The sequence below is a fragment of the Netta rufina genome (genome assembly GCF_964035555.1).
Source record: "Netta rufina genome assembly, chromosome: 28".
Taxonomy (NCBI): domain Eukaryota; kingdom Metazoa; phylum Chordata; class Aves; order Anseriformes; family Anatidae; genus Netta; species Netta rufina.
The window spans coordinates 2067207-2082110 of record NC_140152.1 but is presented as its reverse complement, the minus strand read 5'-3'; the positions used below and the strand labels follow the sequence as shown (position 1 = coordinate 2082110).

Here is a 14904-nt window from a genome sequence, read left to right as displayed (position 1 = left end):
ACCCTTTTCTGTGGCACACATGGTTCTCAAATCCAAGCAGTGTAAATATGGCACAGCTCGATTCCTTTCAATGGCTTCTTCACTATAACTAAATTGACAGAAATTCAATTGCATGATGCTCCAAATGATGGGATTTCAAGTCCAGCAGTAAGGCAGCTACCTCAGTACAACTCAGGAAATCCTAACTGTTTGCCAACCCCCAGGTATAATTTCTAGTGCCTTTAGTGTTTCCTACTTCTGTTTTATCGTTATGATTGTGCAAAAGGGAAGCACTTAATACTGTGCATTCATAATTACCTAACCATTGAGCAGGGAGGTCAACTTGAGACATACTTGCCTGAACTGTGGCTGGAATTAGTTAGCTTTGTTTGGACGTAACCTCAAATTAAGGGTTGAAATTTGGTTTCGGTTGAGGACAAAATAATTTGAAGTGCTTTTTTTTAGGTCAGAATCCATTTAATTCCTTGGCTGGGGCGGTAAAGCAGCTTTTACTGTGACAGGATGTCATCTGTGGGATTCTTCTCTTGCCACATGGTTTATAAACACTAGGGGCCTCCCTCCGTGATTGATGACTAGTCTTCTGCAAAACTAAAATTAGCGTATGCTTTCTCTTCTGTTTACTTCATCTTCTATTTGTGATAGAGTCCACCAAAATCAAATGAAGGTAGCACAGAGAGTAATAAGGAGAATGCTGCTACAGAGTCTGGGTCTGAATCATCTTCTCAGGAAGCCACACCAGAGAAAGGTGAAAAATAAAACATTTTTTCAGGAGCTGTAGTCAAGCCTTGTTTAAATGACTGAAGTTTTCAATATTGTTACTTTATAAAAACATTTAATGTTGCCTTTATTGTCTCTTTTAACCAAAGATAGAGCCTTTTGGGGTTGGGGGGGTTACATGTTGCATGCTATAGATACTCTTGTGCTTCTGTCTTTACTATTAAACACCTACAGGTTATGCTGTCTTTTTCATGTGTTTTTTTTCTGCACTATTAGGATTGTTTTCAGCAATGAAAGCAGGTTTTAACAGAGAAGATACTTGGACCTCTAGAGTGTAGAAGAAATGTTGCAAACCATTTTTTTTAACAATTCTGTTATACTTCCAATGATTGTATATTGTGTTGCGTGGGTGTACCAAATGTGTTGTTTCAACCAAGAATTGTTTGCTGGATTATAGACCTCTGTGACTCTTCAGATGCGCAAGATTTTCTGGAAATTTGGGGAGCAGTGGGTTTTCTCCAGCAAACTGCTTGCAGGCCAATGCAAAATTGGAAAATGAATCATGGTATACATATGTAGGCACAACAGTGTAGCTAGCTGGTAGCAGCATTAGTACTGCTGGAACACCTACAGATATGTAGGTGTATATGAGTTAGTAAAGGTTTTGCGTAGTTGTATGTAAAAAAAAAAAAAAAACATTTTATGTGGGAACAAAATGTTCAATAACTTCTTTCTTCTGTGCTTTGTATCTTGTGTTTATAAAACGAGGCTTGAAAGGGCAGGCTTTAACTTCTACTTTAAACTTAAAGCCTGTTTCTAATGTTCTGTCCCTGTCCCTCTTCTGTATTTTTCCCTCTAAACACTGGTTTACTTGTGAGAACTTTAGAAATCCTATATAAGTATAAGCTAATCATTCTCAAAATAAACTTTCAAAATTTTGTTCAGCTAATAATATTTCAGAGTCACTGGCCGAGTCTGCAGCAGCCTATACTAAAGCAACTGCAAGGAAGTGTTTATTAGCAAAGGTAGAAGTGATTACCGGGGAGGAAGCCGAAAGTAATGTTTTACAGGTAAGAAACTGATAATGTAGGGGAGCTTTGAGCTTGTGGGGATTAATATGGGTGACCAGGGTACCACCTGTTCCTTCAGCTGAGCCATCTTCTTTATCTCTGATGTGCTTTCATGTGTTAGAGTGCAGACTTTGGATATTTATTGTCAGATCCTTACTCTGTTGTTTCTTAATTTCCTCTTTCCAGAGAAATTTCAGCATTTGGACAACCCAAAAAATCTTAAGCATACTTCCTTGAATTAAGTGTAAAACAATTACTGTACTTCTGAATATTTTTTTTTAAAACTCAGAATGGGCCATTACGCCTGGCAGAAACAATAATAATAATAAAAAAAAACAGTACTCAAGAATTTATTCTGAGGATATTTGCTTGAATTAGTGACATTTTAAAAAGATGTTGTTATGACTCAGGCTTCTGATTTCAGTGGTGATTTATTTAACTTTGTAGTTACTCATTACCTTAAATTTACTTATTAACTTCAGTGTCTTTAAGAGAAACAAGCAGGGTTTTGCTGTGAATCTGAAAGGCATATACTTCTTTTCTTCCTCCCTTTGTACCTCTGTTTATGGTTTTGTTTTTTTTTTTCTTGATCTTTTAAGTTTCTTGGCACCTGAATTACATTGTGGGGTACTTTTTTTGGAGAGGTTTTTGCCATGACTTTTTGGTCTCTTCTGACACCAAACAGATGTACTTTTTCAGTAACTAATGCATATCAGTTGAAGTTGTATTATTATACAAAGTAATCATAATGTTTGTTTTCTCAGACCAAGCAAGATATAATCTATAATAATAGCAAGATGGGAGTGTCCTGTTTTGCTTAGGAAAACCACAACTCGAAAATTTTAGCAGTAATATGCTTACTCATGCAAATCAGTCCTCTGTTATGTTGTAGCTTAATAGTCTCTCACCCAACTTCTCTTCTTTTTCCCTGTGATACTTAATACACTGGAATACTGAATGGGACTTGTACAGACAGAACAACATTAATCTGGCATAAATTAAGTATACGGAGCTGGGTGTTCTGTATAAGAGAAAGACAGAAACAGAGGGAAAGCAAATATATATACCATGTGAGGAACAAGGGATGTGAAGGATTGAAGAGAGTAACTCTGAAAATCACTCTTTTTGTTTCATCTTGAACATAGATGTTCTCTAAGAATATCTAACTTCCATTAATAAAACCTTCTGATACCAGTTAGCGTATTTTGAGAGACTTATTGCAAAAGGGATGATGACACGGCTAAAACAGTTTAAAATTCAAATACAGAATTTGAAAATCAACCATTACGCTATAGAGATATTTTCTGTTACAGATTCAATGCAAGCTGTTTGTATTTGATAAAAACTCTCAATCTTGGGTAGAAAGAGGTCGAGGACTTCTTAGACTCAATGATATGGCTTCAGCGGACGATGGAACATTACAGTCCCGGCTGGGTAAGAGGAACTGGGGAAATGAGTTACTGTACAATAGTCTGGGTAATTTTCATAGGATGTTTCCATGACACACAGTAGCGTCTGCTTTAGGTCCTCTTAGCTATAGCAACTCCGAAGGAAGTTTGGCCCTTTTGCTTTATTTTAAGACTATTTCCTCCAAAGACAGGATATTTGCCTATTTTCCTATTGTAGCAAATGTTCCATTTTTTTTAATTCCCCCTAAAAGCAAGCTGTATTTGCCAACTAGTATATTTGACTAGGAATGTATGGCAACCTTCTTCAGATCTGGGCTCTCTGCTCTTCAGGACTTGTGGGGGAAATCTCTTTGGATACTGCACGAGTTTTCAGACCTTCAGGAAGGTGCATTAGCCTGAGATTATCAGCTCAGATCTGACCATTGAACTTTGATGTATTAAACATATGAGACGTTGGGCTAATATCTTTAGACATGTCTTACCATCTTTAATAGCCTACTTTCTGCTGAACACTCATGACAAGACTTCTCTTTCAAAGGCTTTCCCTTGACATTTATTCATTGTAGAGGAGACTTAAGAATTCCTCTCTCCTCTCCCTGCCCCAGCCTTACAGCACACACAGACACTAAAAGCCATTTTGGCTATTCTCGTGTTCCTGTTGTCTTTTTTCCACCTAACTGGTCTTGTATGTTTGCTTTAGTGATGAGGACTCAGGGGAGTCTCAGGTTAATCTTAAATACCAAGCTCTGGGCTCAGATGCAGATCGATAAAGCCAGTGAGAAGAGCATCCGGATCACCGCCATGGATACAGAGGACCAGGGAGTTAAAGTTTTTCTTATATCAGTGAGTAGTTTTGGTTTACACCTTAAATCTCTCTACTGAAATTGGTGCTTGCTTAAATTGCAGTTGAGCTAACGTTCCCATTCTTCTCCACACCCTGTTCCCCCCCCCTCCCAAGACACGGGGCTTAACAGACTTTTCTTCTCTGAAAAATCATCACTAGTTTTGAAGAAGTGCCATGTAAAGGCTGCTCTAGGAAGCCTGATTTTTCCAAAGCATTTACCATGGAGTTGTGGAATCTTTCATGTCTATTCAGGCTATAACTGCAGCATAAGATTAATGCTAATCATTTTCTATTATCAAAGGAAAATAGGAATTTCATAGTTTTCTGTGTAATGAAACCAAAGTTTCAAATTCTTACACAATTTGTAGTACAAGAAAGTTATTGTTGTCCATCTACAGTGTGGGTGGATGCACAGACTCACTAAAATTGGAACACTAAGTATCTGTCAAGAACAGCATGTTACTAGTTAAGAGTAACATGTTTTATCTTTGATTTTCCTTTAATACAGACTGTACCAAGCAGTAGCAGGACAGTTAAAGTGATTTTGATGCTTGCTAAGTGGGTAACCAGGAATGCCAATTAGAATTACCAAAACACTTGAGAGATTATAATGTACTCAGCAAGAAAGAGGGGTCATTCCCTAATGCCTGCCAAGAGCATTTACAGATTTGAGAGGTCTGAACACATTATTTTGAATTATGCTGGTTTTACAGAAGGGGTTGCTAAGGAATTAAAGTGGAACAGAAATTAAGAGAACAACAACAAAAAGCTTCTCTTGTGACGTTAAGGTTGTAGGACTGGGATCTGGAATCCCAGAGTCTGGTATTAAAGGTACCAAATACCCAGTGATGAAGAAAAAGCACTGAAACGAGCAGTTAACTTTCCTTACCACTTTTCTCTAGACTTGACAAGTCATCGGGTTATTCAGTATTCCTTTTTTAATCAATTCTAAAAATACCTTGTATGGAATAAATGATTGCACCGCAGCTCACTTCAGGGGAATTTTACAAATACAGAGGTGACTGATTTAAGTGACAGGTTGGGCTGGATGTGGAAACTTGTTTTTATGAAGTAATCTAAGAAGTGAAATTGTTATCTTAAAGTTAATTCGGGGTGTAAAGGTAATAGTAGTTAATGCGAGAAATTCATTGATATGGTGAATACAGAGCTTCATAGAAGAGTTCTTTTAAATTGATTATAATGTTCACAGAACATTTTGTTTGACAGGCCTAAAAATTACTATTTTTGAAGCCATGAAGTGGTCATAAACCACTTTCAGAGTAAGAGGAAAAAATACTCTGGACAGATGGTCACTAATGAGGCTCTCTGAACTGATGGCTCTCTTATGGGAGTGTTGGCTTTTTTTTTTTGTGTATGTGTGTATTTTTAACAAACAAAAAAGCAACCACCAACCTACCACCTGCCCAATTGCATGCCCATTCAGTTTTCTCAGTATATCACATGTTGAAATTTTATGTAGCTGTATCGTGAAACATTTGAATGACTTGATTATGATTAACAAATACGTGAAGCTGAATGATTGGCAAACCTGGAAAATCTGTGCAAAACAAACTTTTTATTAAAAAGATCTTTTTATCTTAAGGTTTTTGGGGTGTCATGAAAGCTTTGTGACACCTGGGTGAAGAAGCTTACATAAAATCAGCAAGTACTAGTTGTGTTATCCAGAGAAGGTTGGTGCTGAGCAGAGGGGAATATACTCTGAATGTCAGAATTGAGTATATCTAACATCTTAATATGTATACCACAACCCATTGTGACTTAGCTTGAAAAATCTCCATGTGAGAAAACTGAAAAGTAGCTTGAGAAATTTGGCCTCACTGTTGTAGATTAAGTAAGTGCTTTATTCTGTTGTAATTCCTTGCACCTTTTCTTGTTTCTGAATATTAAAAAAAAAAATATCTAGGCAAGCTCTAAGGATACAGGGCAGTTGTATGCTGCATTACACCACCGGATCTTGGCTTTGAGGAGTAGAGTGGAACAAGAACAAGAAGTCAAGAATGTAGCACCTGAGCCAGAAGTAACACAATCAAATGAGGAAGACAGTGATGATGATGTCCTTGCACCTTCAGGATCAGTCGGAAGTGGTAAGCAAGCAAGACATGGGATTTCTTCTCCATACATTTTCTTTGTTGTTGTTTAAGGCAGACTGTTTGTCCTCTCTGTACACCATAGATACACTTCTGGCCTGTTAATTCTCTGAGTGTTTGTGGATTATGACTCATATGAGTTGCCTTTTTTGAACCAAATTGTTTCTAGTTTGCTCAATTGGATAATGGCAGGACAAGGGGGAATGGTTTTAAACTAAAAGAGGGGAGATTTAGATTAGAGGTTAGGAGGAAATTCATCTGTCAGAGGGTGGTGAGGCATTGGAACAGGTTGCCCAGAGAGGTTGTGGATGCTCCATCATTGTAGGTGTCCAAGACCAGGTTAGATGAGGCCCTGAGCAACATGATCTAGTGGGTGGCAGCCCTGCCTGCGTCAGGGGATTGGAACTAGATGGTCTGTGGGGTCCCTTCCAACCCAAGCGATTCTAAGATTCTAGTTACTTCTCCAGACTGGTAAAAAGGCTGCTGCTTCTGTCTGCTGAGTTACGTCACAGATTAGTGGAAGTGATCTATGCTTCAGTTAGTTCTGGCTTTGTTTATAGGACCATTAAAGGGTGATTTGAGTTTCAATTTTGCCTTCCACATGGCCAAGGCTTGCACTTTAAAAAAACAAAACAGGCTGACCTTTGAGTAGAGTGCTGTTTGGAAAGCAGATTTACAAAAAGGAGTGGAAAAAGTGTAATTGCTTTCGTTGTATGCAGAGAGACCATAGATGAACAGAGCACCAATCATTAGTGTGAGGAAGGTTTCCTTCTGACCTCAAGCTGTCTGTGCTTTGCCTTCCTATGGCTTAATACATTCCATCTTTTACTCAGATCAGTGCTCCAACCTGGTTCATTGCTGGGGAAAAATGCTAATAATACTAATACGTAACCAAAAAAACCCACAGTGTGTAGACTTGAAGAGGCTGCAAACTGAGCTCTGGGATGCTACTGGGATCCCAAAACCAGGCTAGTCAAGAATATAAAATTTTGCAGTGGACAGAACTTTATCTGTAGAGGGAATATGTCAGTTGGAGGGAGGGGGGAGAGAAGCAACTGTCATTCTAATCTGTCGTTGAAATCCTAAATGTGAGACGTCTATAGGCCTCTCAAGTGAGGTGTCTTAGTGTAAGGCAAGAAAAAAATATATATAACAAAACTGTTGTCTGTTTCAGGTCCTAATGACGAAGGTGATGGGCAGAATGTTGGCAGCACATAGCAGATGTGAGCCGATCTGCTTGCAAGGCTGCTATGAACACCATCTTGCAGGCATCTCTCTGGATACCCCAGGCCAGCTATTGTTTCAGGCAGTGTTGAAGGCTCCAGGACTTAAGAACTGTGCATCCCTGTTCTGTTTGTTTGGTTTTTTGGTCTGGATCAGTAGATTCCATACAAAAAAAAAAAAAGCAGACTTGGAAACTACCTGAATGTGGTTTGGGACGTGAAAGCTCATCATATTGATGAGCCAAAAAAAAACAAACAACCAAACATTTCCCCTCTTCCTTGTAATTGAAATGGCACATTACAGCTTGTCACAGCTTTTCATTGGGACCTTTTGACTGTTTCTTCAGTAGTTCATGTCTTGCAGGCCTCCGAGATAGAACTTTCCGACACGGTTCCAACATGAATTCTGCTTTGGTAACCCCCTACTCCCCCTTATGAGTTTCTGCCACCTGCAGGGAAACCGGGTCCTCACCAGTTCCTACGCTCACTGACTGCCCTTTTGGGTTCATTCTCTTTTTGGACTGCAGATGGGGCAGCTTGCATTTTTACCTTTTAATCCCAACGTAGGTTGTGGACACCGTTGTTCCCTGTCTAGTGGGTTTGTAAACAGAAAGAAACAAAACATTGTGATTCACCAGAGAAGCTTTTTTAATGCGTTAATAAGAGACTTTAAAGTCCACAGGACATTTTGCTAACTCCTTTTCTTTCTTCCCATTTCATTATTATTATTTGGGGATTTATATTGTGGTGATACTTTTTTATTTTAGTTTTTCAATAAGATGCTCTTGTGTGTTGAAAAAGTGAAACTATTGTTTTGTACTGTTCTTTTCTGTTACTATTTAAGGGAGAGCTAAGCCACTATATATAATAGATGTTGCATACAATTTTTCTTAGAAAATTATATGTTTCTGTGGCTACAGTAAAGTGTAGGGAGGCATACAGGTTACACCTTCAGAAAAGTTGATGAGGAAGCAGCTGTTAGCCCTTGGAAGAATAAAATAGGCTCATGTAATGAGCTTGGTCAGCCATTAAAATAAATCTGTATAATAAAGCAGCTCTCATTTAATGGCTTGATTCAACAAGCCATTTAAGCACTTGCCTGACTTAACTACATGTGAATAATCTTACTGAAGTCAATGCAACTATTCATGCTTAAAGTTGAGTACATTTTTAAATATCTTGCTGAATTAACGGCCTTAAATAGAAAATTAACCTTTAACCCTTCCTGTCCTTATTCTGTTTCCTGAAGTCTTGCAGCATGAAGAAAAAGGTAATATTGCCAGCTTTGAATAGTTTGGGCTGAAGGATATTGTATTCTGTTCCACCAAAATAAAAGCAAGAATGTGTTTTCCTGTGTGTAATTCTGAAGTACTCCTACTGTAACCGTAACTCACTTTTTTACTTTGGACATTTTCTGATCATTTGGGCCTTTTGTGTGAAAGTTGAGTTTTATTTTGTTATTAAAACATCTGGTGTTATGGAGCACAGCTGGAATTTGGTAGTCACTTAAGAGCAGTGACTGCATCATTTTTCTGTAAATTCCCCAAAGTGTTCTGTGTTCTTTATAAGTAGCTTACTGCTAGATAATTTCTCATTTGCTTGCCCTTTCTCCTTTAGACTAAGGAGGTCTAAATGCACCATTTAAATGCTTCTTCCCCTTCCAGTTTATTTTAATGTGGCATGAATTGAAAATGAAAACCTAGGTTGCAGCACAAAAGCAACTTTCAACTTATTCAAAGATCAAAACAGCCCTTATTGCCTTTATTTTATGAAAACACACTTTTCTTCATTGGGGGTTGAGAACGTTTAATTGTTGGCCAATTTTAGCCACTGTTTGAGACTTCACTTGGTGGGGTGGGGGGTAGAAAGGTTGCTTTTCCTGTGATAGCCTTCTGAAGGAGCATCTTGGGAGTAAAAAGGGGCTAATGATTAGCTGTGCCATTGTATTCATGATTTCTCTGGACTGTCTGCTCATTCCTTTTGTATTTTTTTCTCCCTACAGCTGTGGGTTTTTGTTCTGTTTTTTTTTTTTTTATTTTTTTTTTTTTTAACCACGCACAAACCTATGATGCACCCTTTCCCTTGCAACTCGCTAACAGAAAATGAGCGTGTTTCTTACCACCCACCCACACAATTGTTTCTTCATCACATGTCCTGGGGAACTTCTGTATTTTCAAATGAGCGATCTGCATTTTGGATCTTTGATCTTTTTACACTGATACTCAGATTTTAAACTACTCTTTTTAAACAACCTTGCAGCGTAAAGTTTATTGTTGTCAGCATAAGAAAATTAACAAGGTGTCTTTGTCAGCAGAGCCTAATTGTGGAGAAACAGGTGTTATTTCCTGGTCCCAAAATCCATTAATTTTGGGGTCTATGCAGAGTCTCACTTTGAGGTGCTTTACCTAAACATGAAATTGATGGTGCATGAACATTAATAATAATGGCCTAAGCATGCCAGCTTTGATGGGGTTTAGTGGTGGTACACAGGCACCTACAGCATTCCAAAAAAAAAAAAATGATCTGGCAGCTACTACCTGATACAAATTTTATTTCAGCTGGAAGCCTTGCATATGTTTACAACGAAGAGAAAAACAGTAATGTGAATCACTAACAGAATTAGCTATAGATTTACTTCAAGCCCTGTCCAGCAAGGTATAGTTAGACCAAACAAAAATTGTTTAATTCTCTGCTTTAAGCCTTAGTAAATTACTGACAAGTAAAACCAGATGATGCCCATGTGTTTTGAAAGATTTATGCAAGACTGTCATATGAAAGTGTATTTGGGGATTGCATTAAATCTTCTAACAGAAAACAAGCAAACAAAACAACCCAAGCCCTGTGTTGTGTTTCCTGTGCTTGAGCCTCCTGCTTTTTGGAGGCTTACGATGCCCAGTTGTGCTGTGTTACGATGATCTTCCCTTGCACCACCCTCCCCCCTGCATCTTTGCTTCTAAGTCTGTTGTTGATGTATGGATGTTGTTAGCAATTACTGCATCTCTTGTTCTGGCTGCTGACTGATGTCACCATAGTTATTAACAATTTCCAGGAAAACAGCTTACTGAAGATAATAACATGTAACACACTTGATGGGGGAATATTACAAGTATGGTGGTGTTAGTAAAACAAAAAAATAAACCTATTTAAAAAATATATATATAAAATAAGATTAGACCTGCAGGAAATTTAAACATTGAGATAAGAAAATGTGTCATTTTGGCATCTTTCCACAGTCCGTTTCCCAGTGTGCAACGCACTGCTTCAGAGAAGACGGGGCAGGGAAAGATCTCAAACTAGTCCTTGGCAGTCTGCCACTGAAAGCAGGCCGAGCAGGTGTCCAAATTGTTAGAAGCCTACGGGAATAAAACCCAAATAAGATAATAAAAGACCCGCAACGTTTCGATGGCTCTCCCCCTTGTCTCGCCATTGAGGTACCAATCAATTCCATTGCTTAGGTATTGCTGCCGTTAAATAGACTCTTCCTAATGCATCCCATTTTCTGCAGTTTGACTGGCCTCTTGTTCTCCCAGTGAGTATAGAAAATGGTTTATTTCCTTTATAGAAACATCTGACAGATTTGAAAATTTACCATGTTTCTCCGTAATCTCTAGTCTTAGCAATTCCAGTTATGATAATTGCCATAATTTGTCATGCAAGATTTCATTAAACTGACTTTTCACTGTGCGCTTTTTCTCCCCTTGTTCTTTGGTCTTTTGGTGCACTGACTTTCGTATAATGGACTTGAGCTCACAGGTTATGGATAGCAGATAAATTCAGAAATAACATTACAGAATGGTATTTTAATTTTCCAGGATAACTTTTTTTTTCCACCTTGTAAAGATGAGGAGAGAGAAACAAAGGTGCCAAGATACAATTGCTATGCAAGACTCCTGAAGTCAATTCCTAACGCATAGGTTTTGGTTACAGCTCTTTTATACAGAAATGCTCCAAGATTTTTCTTTAATTTTTTAAAGATAGTATTCAAAGTTCCCTTTTGTGACTGCCTTTTTTCAAGGGTTTAAAGAACTACAGCTGAATTTGTCAGCAGGAATCCCAGGAATTCTGTTGCTGGGGGCAGTGAATGTATCTGTGCGTTGAGTGGGAGGTATGTTTTAAAGGAGATGCTGATTGAATTTTGGTAGGTTACTCTCAGATTCTAATGAAACCTAGGAAAAAAAAGTAATAATGTTGTATTTGTCCTCCTCCCACTCTTGAAGAGACCAGGGCATGGTCTCTTCAATTTTGGGGCATGGCTACTGATGGCAGTTACCTGAATAGTCCCAAAAAAATCATTAGACTATCAGTTGTGCACATGGGCTGAGGAGCTTGCTTCTTACACTGAGCACTGGAAAGCAGCTTACTGATTGTTGATACTGGATTTGATTAGCCTGTTTTGCAGGCGAGGTAAAATTCCTTTTCTGACAAGTACGGATTACAAGCTTAGGCTGCTGAACTACGTGGAGAGTAAGTCCATGCAAAAAGCTCCAAAGAGGGGAGAATGGGGAATTCTTTTGGATATGATTTACAGGGCAGTGGTTCTGTCCTTACTTCTACAACAGTTCCAGATGGAGAAGGGAAATGAGTTTCTTGTAGCACAATGGCAAGTCATTTTACCCCCCACCTCCAACAGTTCAGGGAGGTAACACAAATACTGTGCCTGGATTAGCTAACTCTGGCATGTAGCCATGGCTTACAGTAAACCCTCTGCAACCAAAATATTTTGACTCAAGATAGCTGGTCTAAGTGTAATGTTAATTAATTAGATTGACTTGCTTGTTGCTTTACCTGGAACTCGCTTGTTTATAATAAGTTGCAAGCTCCTGTCTCCTAATGGTTCTGTGATGAGCGTTAATAGTCCAGGACTTGACCTGAGCGCAAAAATGAAAAGCGTGCAGGAGATGCAGTATGAATCCATTACGGGTAATAACTACACATAACGTGCTCAGGCCAGAAAGGCTTTTGATACCTGCTCAAACTGTGGAGTGTCACTTGTTACCTGGTATAGAGCCTTACTCCATGCAAGGCTTACTGGCCCCAGTTTTTTTACATTGGGGCAAATGCATCATGACACTGTGTGACTGCTGTCGTGCGTTTTCTAGCCCTGCAGTCTGTAATAGTGATTCTACCCTTCATTAGATGTGCTTAGCAGGAGGAATAAAACTGCTCTATGAACTGCTTCCTTTAATAAGTTGCAAGTACTTGATTGTTGGGTTTGGTTTCTATTTTTAAGAACAGGCACATTTTTGGAGCACAGAGCAGTAGTACAATGGCCCTACTGCTATTGCTGGATACAACCATCACCATAACCAGACACTTTAAGATTAGGCTGAGACTCATTAATATACCCAAACACCAACCCTAAAACTGACAGTTGGGGCAGCTCTGGACTGGAGATGACCCTGCCATCCTCATCTTGCATGCCACCCAGCAGCTCCAACTTAATCTTTAAGGTATGCTAAAGCTACATGCTTTATGCTACATGCTTTAGCATATCTTAAAGATGCTTAAAGAGAAGATAAAGCTTGAACCAAGATTCCAGCCAGTTATGGACTTCATCCAGTCAGCTACTGAAGTTATGTTAACAGTGGCAAAATAAGAATGGAAGAGCCTGATTTGAAGGCATACTGCTGAGAAAGAATGATAGTAAGTTGCTAAATATTTTTATTAGCAAAGTGACAACCACTGAAAAATACATAGTGTGGCCTAAATGTATCAATACATCTTTATTATTTTGGAAGAAAAAGATAAAACAGTACACAGAGGACAGAATTAGAATAGAGCCCTTGAAAATCCAAAGGAAATAGCTCTAGTCCTAACTAGTTATATCTGTAGCCCTTAACCACACACACAAATAAACAAAAACAAAACCAAAAATAAAAGTACAACCACAAAACCATCCACTGCTGAAAAATTAAAGGATTGGAGTTATCAGAAGGGTGTGTTGTTAGTACAGAGCTGTACTATCCGGAATCAAGTGATACTTTAAGAGCCAAGAATTGGCTATGTGTTGAAACATGAAATACAATTACTTTTCTAAAGAATTTCAGGTATAATCAAGTCCTTGTGTAGGCATTATATCTGTGAAAGCCAATGCTTTCACAGCAGGAAACATTAGAATATAAAGCTGATGTGATGTTTTCCAACAGGGTAACTTCATTGTGTGTGCACGATGAGCCTATTCACAGCAGGAGGAGGAGAAGTAGCCACAAATCTTCCAGAGTTTGTCCTACTAAAGAACTTCAGGAAATAGGAGCACATTCAGGAAGCCCTTCCCTTTAGAAAACATTTGGGCATACAGAGGCCATGCAATGAATTCAACAGGTCTTGGAGGTCTCACGGACAAGATCACAAGCTCATGGTAATATCTGCTTTCTGCTGGATGAAAATTAGCTAGTTCTGCATCAAAGGTATCCTACCCCTGGCCTAAACATACATCTAGGCTGGACCTGCAGAAATCAGTTCTGGGGGTGGGATGAGGAAGGAGTCTGACCAGTACTTGTACCCACAGCCAGCTCTGTCCTGAACCTAGCTGCGTCTCCAGGTCAGGTCATGACAGTGAGACTTTGTGCCAGCTACACGGAAAAAGCCTTAGAAAGAGAACCTGTCTGTTGGCCCACGGCTGACCAACAACAGAAAAAAAGGTGAATTAGGGAACTTCCTGGCTGTTTCTTCAAACTCTGCAGTCATCTCACAAGTATTCCATCAGGTAACAAAATGCCAACAGTTGAGCAAAGCCACTCACAGAGCTTCCCGAGACATTTATTATTCATTTATTATTCAAAGTTGTGCTTACTGGCCCAGCTCTGAACGGATCACATTGAAGGTGTTTCTTCTACATGCCTCTGCTTCTTTGAGCAAAAAGCAATCACTCCTTGGGACATTAAAAGAGTTTTAGCAGGTTAGTGGTGCACCTCAAAACTAGTTGTATAAATATACGTTTGTTCAAAACAGTTTCTCAAAATTAATTTTTCTACTGGAAGCATTTTATCCTTGTTGCTCGTTTGTGACTGAGGAATTAACACAGCCCATCCCCTGTGAAAGGTATTTGTGATGGGCAGCACGTCACCAGCTTCATCAAAATGCAGGTACAGTGACCGCCAGCTGGGCTTTTGGGATTCTGCTTTACCTAAAGATGAACTTAGAAAAATGACGGGAATTTGGTAAATCCTGAGGGTCGCACAGCAGACAGGCAGAGCTTGGTGCAGCAGCACCTTCGGACCACTGCTGGGGATTTGGCAGGAGCATGATTTGAATTAAAACCCCGGAAAGCAGCAGAAGCACCGATCCTGCAGTTTCTTCGTGAGAAGCCTGCGAGCTGCACAGCACCCACCTGCCTCGCCCCGTGGCTTAAAACCACGACAGAATCCAACCTCGCGAGGGGATTTCGGGGATGAATGCTTCTCCTCACGAAATTATAGACTGGCCTGGGTTGAAAAGGACCTTAAATATCATCCAGTTCCACCCCTCCTGCTCTGGGGGCTGTATATCCACCACTAGAGCGGGCTGCCCAGAGCCGCCTCCAGGGGTGGGGCA

The 14904-nt window shown here is 39.3% G+C and overlaps 1 protein-coding gene across 1 annotated transcript in view; it reads left to right on the top strand.

Annotated features, from left to right (window-relative positions):
• RANBP3 (RAN binding protein 3) overlaps positions 1–7635 on the top strand; it is a 41702-nt gene extending 34067 nt beyond the window's left edge. The window contains exons 12-17 of the mRNA XM_084302797.1: positions 643–745; positions 1663–1787; positions 3101–3221; positions 3897–4039; positions 5965–6145; positions 7323–7635. Coding sequence (XP_084158923.1) covers positions 643–745; positions 1663–1787; positions 3101–3221; positions 3897–4039; positions 5965–6145; positions 7323–7366 — 717 coding nt within the window. The 3' untranslated portion in view covers positions 7367–7635. The remainder of the gene's footprint in view (positions 1–642; positions 746–1662; positions 1788–3100; positions 3222–3896; positions 4040–5964; positions 6146–7322) is intronic.
• Positions 7636–14904: the final 7269 nt, after the last annotated feature.